The sequence below is a fragment of the Betta splendens genome, chromosome 7 (assembly GCF_900634795.4).
Source record: "Betta splendens chromosome 7, fBetSpl5.4, whole genome shotgun sequence".
In the NCBI taxonomy this organism is placed as follows: Eukaryota; Metazoa; Chordata; class Actinopteri; order Anabantiformes; family Osphronemidae; genus Betta; species Betta splendens.
In genome coordinates, this window is record NC_040887.2 from 2,912,758 (window position 1) to 2,924,093 (window position 11,336).

The 11,336-nt window shown below is 49.6% G+C and overlaps 1 protein-coding gene and 1 long non-coding RNA gene across 2 annotated transcripts; both read left to right on the forward strand.

The window, feature by feature from the left end:
• The first annotated feature begins 2,967 nt into the window (after positions 1 to 2,967).
• mafba (MAF bZIP transcription factor Ba) lies at positions 2,968 to 6,633 on the forward strand. The gene has a single exon (XM_029157015.3). The coding sequence runs from the start codon at positions 3,446 to 3,448 to the stop codon at positions 4,670 to 4,672; it is 1,227 nt and encodes a 408-aa protein (XP_029012848.1). The 5' UTR covers positions 2,968 to 3,445; the 3' UTR covers positions 4,673 to 6,633.
• A 2,365-nt stretch (positions 6,634 to 8,998) lies between these two features.
• Positions 8,999 to 10,759, forward strand: LOC114858966 (uncharacterized). The gene is made up of 4 exons (XR_003786448.3): positions 8,999 to 9,271; positions 9,568 to 9,653; positions 9,806 to 9,913; positions 10,357 to 10,759. It is a non-coding gene; the product is annotated as an uncharacterized LOC114858966 (long non-coding RNA).
• The last annotated feature ends 577 nt before the right edge of the window (positions 10,760 to 11,336 follow it).

Consider the following 11,336-nt stretch of genomic DNA (forward strand, 5'->3'; position numbering starts at 1 on the left):
CCTCCTGCGTCAAAGCGCATCAAGGCAGCGCTCGTCTCCATCTCCACCCCTCACGCTCCCCGTCGAAGGCCTTCCAGCTCGGACCCCGTCTGTTCTGCTGTTCAACACCTCCAGAGACGGTCGAGGGCACCGTTTGCAGTGAGTCATTACGCACCCAAAGCGGCAAAAAGACGCGCGAATGAGCGACTCGAGGTCTGATTTTGGCCGAAAAAAAAGTATTCCCTTCAGTCAGTGCATCCTTCGGTGCAGACAGAGTTGGGGTTCATCCACATCCACGCATTCCCAGCGCGTCACGACCTCCGGACAGCAGGTGCGCCCGCACCGCACGGAGAGGTCCGGGTGCGGAGCGCAAATCCATTTTTGCGTCCCTCCGTCCGAACCACGGGCCTCCTGCGTGAACCGGGCCTGTTGCGGGTGTGAGACGGGAGCTGCGGAGGCTGTGCAGCCGGCGCAGCCTCCACGCGTCAACTGTTAAATGTAACATTTTAAAGGTGATTTTATTTCTGTTATTCATTCCTAAAATCCGTAGGATGGGACTCTCATTAGGGGCGAATAAGCAAGCATCAACACTTTTTTTCGCTGTCCATAAGCACATGGATCACTTAATAGATCATTAACCACCGATATGCTGCTGACATGGACGCTTTTTTACATCTCGCCTCTCCATTACCGCCCGTTATTACTAAAGGGGGAGAGCCGGCGGCGGGCCTGCCTGGATCTATTAGGCGGTGGACTCGGGCTATATTAGAGAGCATTACGACCTAATGGGGCTGCCGCCGGGTCGGCCTCGCTGGGAGGAGGCTTTGGAGCGGCTCGGCTCGGCACGACGCGCTCAGGGCGCCCTTAAAGTTGGAGCCGAGAGCCGAGGAGGTCGCCTGCGGGCTCGGGAAATTACGAAACGAGGACGCGTAACTTGAACGCTACCTGCGCACTTTGGATTGCGCGGTAAAAATCAGAGACTTTTTGATCTGTGGACGTGTGAGTGAGGCGTGACGCCCGGGCGACGTGACACTGAAAGAAGCCGCCGAAACAGACGGAAGATGTTTAAGGATAAACGAGCACAAGACCTAAAATTAGGCATGGAATAAATACAGTTCTGACACTTTAATAATTAGCTCCGCATTAAAATAATGTAGGCGCTTAAAATAATATTTATTATAATTACAATAATAATTATTATAATATTATTAATACAGGGAAATTATGTAAGTGATTAAGCTGTGTAACCTACACTGTTTCTGTAAAGCTGTTTATGTCTTTAGCTTCAATCCATTATTACTCATATTGTAGTTACATCTAGAGCAAAATGTTTGAATTATTAATAAACTATATGTTAAAATTGCATAAACACAGACGGAGAGGGGCTTATGATTTATTACTGAGGGCTCGTCTATTGATACACTGCCGGACAAGTGGAACTGATTAGGAATTTCAACTATACAAATAAACGCTTCATTATCGGATCTCCGCTTTGGCACCGCGCTCGTACATGGAGCCTGATCAATAGGCTCTGGTCGCGGCTGTATGAGGCGGAAACCAAATGATAATGCAATCGATCCTTAAAATTGACTCGTTTACACGCTGCTTCGTTTCATGGGGAAACGAGACATTTGCTTACACTAATTATTTTTCTTTGTGCCTAATTAAAAATGCACATCAGACCGAGGACACGCGCGCACACCCGGAAGGATCTGGTCAAACTACCTGTTAGACAGTGCTGGTAAGATGATTGAACTTGTAACGCTGTCGATCAAATGACAGAAATTAATTGCTGTCAGTAATAATTTGCGGGATGCGACCCTCAAAACAAGCAATTAGATCTGAGGAGAAAATCAAAGGGCAAAATAAAAGAAAATCTACGTGAAAGGTTTCCGTCGGCTCCGTCGATTCGCGTGTTGGCCACGCAGGGGCAGTGTTGAGCCTGTTTTCTGGCGAAGCCCCTGTTGTGATGCTGGCCGCTGTAACACAAACTGTCCGAGCCAAGAGGCGCCTGATGTGGGAATCTGGAAGTAATAACAGACTCTGAACTAAGTCAACCTTACTTTTACCAAAAAGAATTACACACAGCCCATAATGATTATAACACAGGGTTACACAAATACACACAGCAGTGCTGCGGTCGTGTCGCAGCTAAATTATTTTAAATATCTATTAAGTTCAGTGCAGCGAGGTCAACATAGAAAAAAACCAAGCACATAAATAAAATGGGTGTCCATAAAAACTTAGATATGATCTCTGGGGGGCGAAAGACGCAGAGTCACCGTTCAACTTTGCAACATTGTCCTAATGTGAAAAGCGTCGCTTTATTTTGCTCCAGACGTTGATTTGGTGCTTTATTTGTGTCACATTATGTTAATAAAATCACAGCAATAAGCGCATTTGATGAGTCACATAAATTAGCCGAATTACAGATTATTAACGAGCTGTCAAATGAATGAATTAACGCAAATCGGTTTAAATGTTTTTAAAAAAAAAAAAACCACGAAGAGCCGTAAAATGTTAAAAACGGAGGAACGGCCTCTGTCTTGTCTCGGTTTTTTTCATGACACAAAGAGCATTTGGAAATAACCACAACAGCCTTTCCTGCCACACAACTAGAACTTTCCACATCAGACCGCTCCTCTTTTAAAGGCTCCAATTTCCCTCTTTTACGCGTAAGGCAAACTTTGCCGGGTCCGTGTTCAGGACCAAACAGCACCGGTGGAGGATCGAGCTCACGGCTCCGAGGCTGCGGACAAGTCCCGGTCCTCTCACCGGGACCCGGAGGCGCGCGGCGTTTAACGGAGCCGCCGATTCTCCGAGCAGTGAAGGCATTTCTCTCGGTCGCCCCCCCGTTTAGGGGAGTCGGTCAGCTGACTAGAAGCTGTCAGGGAGCGCCCGCCTCCTCGCGCAGTCCCGCGCTGCCATTGGAGGAGGCGCAGATCCTGCCTTTCAGCCCCACGTCACGGTGCGCTATAAGGATAAATCTGTGGCTGGCTCCAAGCGCAGTCTGCTGGATACCAGAGGGTGAGGGAGAGTGAGAGAGGAGCGAGCCTTTAAATCTCTGCGGTGCAGAGCTGGAAAAGCTGCTTCTCAGCGAAAACCAGACGCCCTATTTACTCCGCTTATTCGCTCCTTTGATTTTTCCTGGAGAAAAACGGGACTTACAACCAAGAACTTGCAACGAGGACCGGTGCCCGTCTCCGCGAGCAAACGTGGTATTTCTTTCATCACTATTATTTATGCTTGCTTTTTGTTTTTGTGACACTTGTGTTGAAGCGACTGAGCTTTTACTTTTGCACTGAGACGCATCGCCTCCTACCTCCTGCCTGGTCGCCCTGCCAGATCATTCCCGCAGAAGTAGGCTACATGACGCAAACCGCGAGCACAGCGTTAGTCTGAAAGTTTTCCTCCACTACTTTTTTTTTTTTCGTTTTCCTTTTATCCACCAATCACGCGGCGTTTCATGCTACAGCAAGTCAGTGCGCAGCGGTGGAGGAGCCAAAAGAACTATTGCATGAAACAAGAACGGAGGGAAGAGACGCTGATTAATAAGTCGGTTTTTGCAACGCTCGCAAGTACGTTTGCGCATCTGCAAAAGAGTCGCGACGGGAACATGAGCGCAGAGCTGAGCATGGGCCCGGAGCTCCCCAGTAGCCCTCTGGCTCTGGAATATGTTAACGATTTCGACCTGATGAAGTTTGACGTGAAGAAGGAAGGCCTGGCCGGGCTGGAGCGCAACGCTGTGCGCCAGTGCAACCGTCTGCAGCCGCAGGGCTCCGTGTCCTCCACCCCCATCAGCACGCCCTGCAGCTCGGTGCCCTCCTCGCCCAGCTTCAGTCCCACGGAGCAGAAAAACCACCTGGAGGAGCTCTACTGGATGCCGAACAGCGGCTACCCTCCGCAGATAGACCCGCAGACGCTCAGCCTGACCCCGGAGGACGCGGTGGAGGCCCTGATCGGAGCCACGGCTCACGGGCACCCCCCGCCCCCGCACGTCCAGCAGCAGCTGCAGCAGCAAGGCGCCTTCGAGGGCTACAGGGGCCCGCACCACCACCACAGCCACCACGGCCACAGCCAGCAGCACCACCACCCGTACGCCGGGGGCATCCCGCACCACGCCGAGGAGCTGTCCGGGCACCCGGGCGGCCACAGCCACCCCCACAGCCAGCACCACCACCACCACAGCCAGGACCCAGACAGCCCGTCCCCGGTGTCCCCAGACTCCCACCAGCCGCTCCATCACCACCGCCACCACCACCACCACCATCCGCACGGCCACCTGAGCCAGTCGGCGGCGCACCACGGCACCGGGGGCGGACTCAACGTGGAGGACCGCTTCTCCGACGAGCAGCTGGTGTCCATGTCGGTGCGGGAGCTCAACAGACACCTACGGGGCTTCACCAAGGACGAGGTCATCCGCCTCAAGCAGAAGCGGCGGACCCTGAAGAACCGGGGCTACGCGCAGTCCTGCCGGTTCAAGCGGGTGCAGCAGAAGCACGTGCTGGAGAACGAGAAGACGCAGCTGATGAACCAGGTGGAGCAGCTGAAGGCGGAAATCAGCCGGCTGGCGCGAGAGCGGGACGCCTACAAACTCAAGTGTGAGAAACTGACGGGGTCGGGGGCCAGCGGCGGCTTCCGCGAGGCCGGCTCGACCAGCGACAACCCGTCATCGCCGGAGTTCTTCATGTGAGTTGCCACAGCGAACTTTCCCCTTTGACCCCTACGTTTCCTTTGGCCACGAAAGACTGGGTGGCTGCGAGCAGATAATAACCCACACGTCCCATACTGTTTATGATTATACTAATAACGGTAACAATTATATTCATATTAGAAGAATAATCCATCGAATAGTATCCTCATATATATTCATCTCTCATCCATCCTCCATCCACGTGTCAACTGAGATACAAAGAGCAACGTAGTGTCTGATCAGTCGCAGCATCTTTGTAGATTAGTTGCTTGTAGTGAAGAGACGTTTTTTTTTATTCTTCAAAGAAGAGGATGAACCGATGAACTTTTTTCTCCCTTGAGGCCACAGCTTTTTAAGAATCTGTACGTGGCGCGGAGGGCGTCGAGGCGCTTGTCTCGTAACCTCGCTCTGCGCCACCGCGACGTTGTTGCGCGACAACAAGTAGCGCCGGCCTCGCAGCCTGCACCTCACGATTGTGTTACTTTGGACGAGTGGGCTCGTGATGTGGGAGCCGTCTCCAAACGCAAGACTCCACTTTATGCAAACTTCTGTCTACTAACCCGTCACGGGGAGGGGAGGGGGCATTTTATGCAACATCTCATTGATTTATTGCCTGCTTGGTTATATTCGAATATATATTGAAACAAAAGATCTGCATTAAATATTAATCCTGCATGCTGGACATGTACGGTAATAATTTCTATTTTGTACTTTCATCTTCTCGTGTATATTAAGAGCATGTCGTTGATCTGCGCTTCTCCATAGTTTTTGGGGGGTTCGAGTAATGCAGCGGGGACGGAACAGCAGGACTGCCGGTGCAGTGTCACATTGTGTGGGTTTCTTTGGGCTTGTAAATATTATGCAACCGCAAAACTGCACAACAAGATTGAGGAGGCTGGTTTGAACTTCTGTCTTTGCGTTGTGTTTTTATCACATTTATTTTTTATGTTTTATTTGGTATCATTTGGGGAATTGATTCAGAGACGAGTGCATTTTTTCCAGTTTAAATACAAAAAAGCTTTTGTGTGTCAAGTGCACTTTTGGATGTTTATTTCGCAGGTTTTCATTTTGACTTTTGCGCAGACCTCCCTCCAGGAAGACTATCGTTGTAGAGATAAGTGAGCAAACGCAAAGTTGAGTCAGGCTGAGGAGACAAACACGACATGGCCACGACATCACTGGACCCAGACACACTATTACGCACGGAGGCGAGCGCGTAGCTTTTGCCCCACACTGTTTAACACGCACCGTGTGGGTTGGTGCTGTCTCTCATTTTAAATCAACGTGGCTTTTTGTGCAGTTCAGAAGCAAAGGGATGTTTGTTAACCCTTCACCGACCGCATCAAAGCCAAACTAAATCCTTGTCATTTGGCAGAATATTAGTGAGTTATATTTTTAAACAAAAATTGAAAAGTGCACAAAAGTAATAGCGGAGTTGAAATCTAAAACTTGTTTTCCTGATTTTTTTTCCTGCCGGTCAGTAAAAAAGGGGAATCCGGTTGTGCAAATTCTCAAAATGAAAACTGTGTCTGTGTTATGTAATGTTGTTTTGTCTGTTTTATTATTATTTGATGATTCTGGTTCTGCTGGCCAGATGCATAGTTAAAGTTTTTATTTTAATGATTTAAATTAACAGACTGTCAGATCATATCGAATAAGCATGGTGCTTGCATTTGAAACTATTATTGAGAAGTCACGCATTTAACAATCTTTGGTTTGTTATTGATTCAACTGTGTTGAAATCGAACTGAAACTGCAGCAGCGGGTTGTTGTTAAGTTTTCACCAATTTCATGTACTTTGCGATGATGGGGATCAATTTTCAATCCTGTTTATATAAATAATGGTTAACACTTAAATTTGAACTGTTCCATTCAGGCTGGTTTCTGTTTTGTCTTATTTTTTGTTGTTTTTTGGAAGAAATGGTTTCCTATTTTGCTTATTAAAGTCATTTAAATGGCAATTATTACCTCTCGGGCTTTTTTCTGCAGACACACGAAATGAGGCGGGGTGACGCATATTAACACGTAATGACAAGTCCCACACACAAATACAAGTTATCTGAGCGTAACACTTCTCACACACAGGACGCTGTGTAGCGCGTCGGGGCCATGATTTACTCTGTTAAAACTAATCCTTTGGTTTTAACTTTATTTTAGCCGTTGCCCCGGCCTGCTGTGCTCAGATCAGCGGCTCTGGGCGTTCGCATTGCTGTACACGCTGCTGGCCTCTGTTGGCGTGCTGACTTCTGCAGAAACCCCGCCGTCACAGCAGCGCGCGGTAAATGGAGATCTTTGACCTTGCAACATGTCGAGGAAGCGACGAAAAGCCCAGATTTGAAATGAAGTGGTAAAATAAGTTTTCGTTGCGCGTGGCTTTGAATACACTCACAGGCTCAGCGCGGCTGGTCGTTACACAATATGAATCGGGGGGTCTCACTCTGCCGCTTAATGCGCTGAGCCAGACCCCAGCCACCAAATAATCCTCCGTGCGCCCGGGGTGTGATATTGTATAGTTAACATTAATGGAATTTATGATCGCTGTGCGTCACGTCGCGGTGTCGTCCTCAATTATTGCTGCATGCGTGCGCACATTTGCGCACGAAGCACTGCGTATTGATCTGCGTTGCAAATAATGAGAGGAATAACAACACGTTTGTGATTTTGACGCACAGAACTGCGCGTCCGGATTGTGTGACAAGACGCGCAGAGAAGCAGAAGACGCAGAGAGTAAGTGTTGATCTGGTCCCGGTCTAGAGTTTCTGGTGTCAGAACATTATCTGCCCCGTGTCTGCACATTCTCAAGGACGAAACCGCTAGGCAGAGAATCAACCAATGAGACCCCAGGAAGGTGAGTCTAGTTTACGTTCCCTCTCTCTGGACAGTCCCTGCAGCTCGGGGGCGCGAGAGCAGGTGGGGTGAAGCAGCAGAAAGAGGCCTGTATATTTACAGTTAAGATAATAACCCACGAACAAGCGATTAAGAGTCCGAAGGGGATGATTTTCAGCTTGTTCCTTAGATTTTACATATTAAACCTGCTGCGTGGATGAGTGAGGCAGACTCCTGGAGGATGAGAACTGACTGTGCCTTATGTATAGTACAATATAGTCTATTATGACTTTGGGAATTCAAAACACATGCTGATGCTCAGCAAGACACAGAGAAATGAAAGGGGGGGGGGGGGGGGGGGTGTGTGTGCAGCTTTCACCGAGGTCTGAGAGATCAGAGCAACAACCAAAGAATCGTATCCATAAAAACCGAATCACCAGAAAGTGTTTAATCCTAAAAGTTCATAAAAGCAATGGATTAAATACATTCAGCAAATGAATCATTTTGTCTGATCTATAAACCACTACAGCGTACAGCGTTTTGGTTATGGTGATTTCATAAATGGGGCCTGGTTTTGAGAGCAATGTAGAGAGAAGGGCGAAATGTACGGTGGAAAATGTGAGAGGAAAGCGTGAGCGAGGGGGTAAAGTACAGGAACCAAACAGCCTCAGCTCAGCGGAAGAGCCAAGGACACAGTGACCAGGCGTGCTGTAATGATTTTAGTCTCCGATCACACATTCACGCCCCCCACAGAGATCCTATCTGCGTGCAGCCTGCTCTGCCAGCCTCCACCTCCAGCTCCTTGTACCATCGTCATCATCGGCGCCGAAGGCCCGCGGACGCTCCCGCTTTCGTTCGCTGCCCGGACAACGTCAGGCTGCCGGGACGTGTCCAGGTGTTAGTCAGACCCCAGACCCGCTGCAGGTGTTCTACCGCCCCGTGGTCACTGCCTGCTCCTTATCATCAGCTATGAACTCATATGGATGCTACACAATAAAACAGAGAGGGTCACACACACACACACACACACACACACACACACACACACACACACACACACACACACACAGGTGGACGTCTCACTGATGTACAGCTCCACTGCAGCCGCATCCACAGCTCTCACCGCTTCCACTCGGCTGCAGGGAAGACGAGGCCGGCGTCTTCCCTCTCTCTCTCTCTCTCTCTCTCTCTCTCTCTCGCCTCCCTCCTCCTCCTCGTCCTCTGCCCTCTCTATATCCCCGACCACGTCCTCCGCTCTCTTCGGGCGTCAAGAGGAGGAAATCAACTCTCTCTATCATAGACTGAGAGAGAGATCTCTCCACCTATCTCGATAAGCGTCCGAAAGAAGAGATAGAGATCTAGAGGAGTGTATCGCCTCCTCAAATATATCTCTATCGCTCTCTCTCGCCCTCTCTCTCTCTCTCTCTCTCTCTCGCTCTCTCTCTCCCTCTCTCTCGCTCTCTCTCTCTCTCTCTCTCTCTCTCTCTCTCTCTCTCTCTCTCCGTGATGCATCTGGACCTTCATGGTCACCAGCAGCCGGCGGTCGCCATGATGGATACCTGCGGCCACGGCCACAGCGCGTCGATGAAAGTGACCCGTGTGTACAGCTCCGCTTCCGGGATGTGAAACCCAATTCCGGGTGGGATTGATCCATGTCTGGCCACTACGGGGATGAGGCCGAAGGGAGAAGATAAGAGCAGACACCGAGCGGTCAATGATACATTTGAACCATCAACCTCTGCTGCAAACAGGACGCTATGGTGACTTTTAAAGGTACAAACACACCCATTTATCTGTGTTAACCTTTTTCATTAGGACATTATGGGTTATGTACTAAAACTTATGGTTTTAAGACGTTTACTCATTTCAGTACGAGTGTGAATATGAATTTGTGTTTTAACTACTTTTGTTAGGGATCAATATATATATATAGAAATTGTGCCTTCTCTATAATGTTTCACTGATGTCTTCCATCTATTAAACTATAGGATTAGTTGCTACTATCTCAGTTAAACAGTCTGCAGGGATTATTCTCTATTAACCAGCTGGTTGTACATGTGTAACTGAAGCAGTCGCAGACGCCCGTGGACACGTCGACTGTATCATCTCCACCCCGGGCGCTGTGCTCTGGCCTGTTGTCACCATAGGATGTGAGGTAAATAATTGAATGGATCCATTAATAAATAAAGTGCAGGGGAGGAGAGGAGGCGGGAGGGAGGGAGACAGGTCTCTCATCTTTACAATCAGCGTGCAGTGAGTGGAGGGACTCTCTCTCTCTCTCTCTCTCTCTCTCGCTCGCCCTCGTAGGTGACTGGACATCGTGAGCGTGAGCTGCACTGAGCTCGGAGCAGGATGAGGCCTCCCAACGCATTTCCTCCCCGCTCCACTGGGACAAGGCCACTTCCTGTAAAGCAGGTGAGCACAGCCTCCGCGGGGCCTCGGCCAAATCTCCCCTCAGCCCGGCCAGACAGTGTCACACAGTGAGTGCGATGGCTGTATGTTCATATACACCACAGCCAATGGGAGAGTCAGTGGAAAAGCGAATGCACAGCGATATTGCGGTTTTGAAGCCTAGAAACTTTAAGAGGATTCATTATCAGACGCTGAGTGTTGACTGTTCTTTATTTATGGCTAAAAATATCAGAATAAAGGGTTGAATGAAGCAAATCGCATCACATTACGCTCTCGCATGCCCACTAAGTATTTTTCTGTTGCTGCTAATTCTACACTAATGCTCAATCACTGCTTCCTGCTTTGTCGGAGGCATTCACGCGTTCTCGCGTTCGCTCCACTCCTTTTTTTTCTTTCTTTCTTTCTTTCGCTCTTTCTTTCTCAAGGCCTTCCTTTTTATTTTACAGCCTGATCTCTATTTAGATTTCCTCGTTTGGATCTGCCACAACGCTCCCCGCTGCCAACATCTGTAAGTGGTTTGGAGGCAAGACGCACTATGGAAAAACATCAAAAAATAAAAAGCGCGGAATGGCGCTGTGTTAGCAGATAGACGCGAGGGAGGAACGGCTACAGAAGCAGGGGACCTCAGACAAGTGTATTAGCAATAACTGATACTGGCGATTAGATCCGTGGGGCGGTGGATGGAGTTCCTGGGACCCCATAGTTTGGGTTTTACTGAGGATTGACCTCAATCACGTGTCAGGTTTTAGGCAGATTGGACTTAGGCTGCAGCACTTTTAAAGAGATTATGTTATTGTAAGAGATTAGGGGGAGTAGATACATTGAAGGGAGCTAATGAGGGGGTTCTCCCCTCCCTAAATCATTGCTCACTGTCCTGTTGATAATACACATTACAATAGTATTACTGTGGCATTAGAGGCTTTACGGTGTTGTGGCAGCGAGAGCCTCTGTGGACGGAGCTGTGGAGCTTCAGATGCTTGTGTACAATGGGAGCGTGAGCGTGTGGCCGAAGGAGGGGGAGAGCGGGAGGAGGAGAATGTGCGAGTACAGTGGGGTCTCATTAGGTAATGAGGATGATTACGCTGCATTAGGTGGTGGAGAAAAGAGGCAACCGCCGCAGGGCGGGTGGGGGAACGGGAACATGTGTCTGTGATTTGCGGCATAAGCACATAGCATTTAATTGACACAGGATCCGAGCGTCTCCCGGTCGGGCGGCGCTGTCCTCTGCGCGTCTGCTCGGCCCGATCCGTCCTTGACTCGGAGGGCAGGGAGACAGATGTGGCGCGAACGGGTCGGAGGGGGGGGGCGGGGGCGCGGGTCGGTCCGTCGCCGCCCTGGGAGACGAAGACGAGGATGAGGATGAAGAGGGCGAGGAAGGATCCGGTCCAGGTCCGATGCCGGAGCGGTTCCATCAGGCTCCGCTCCT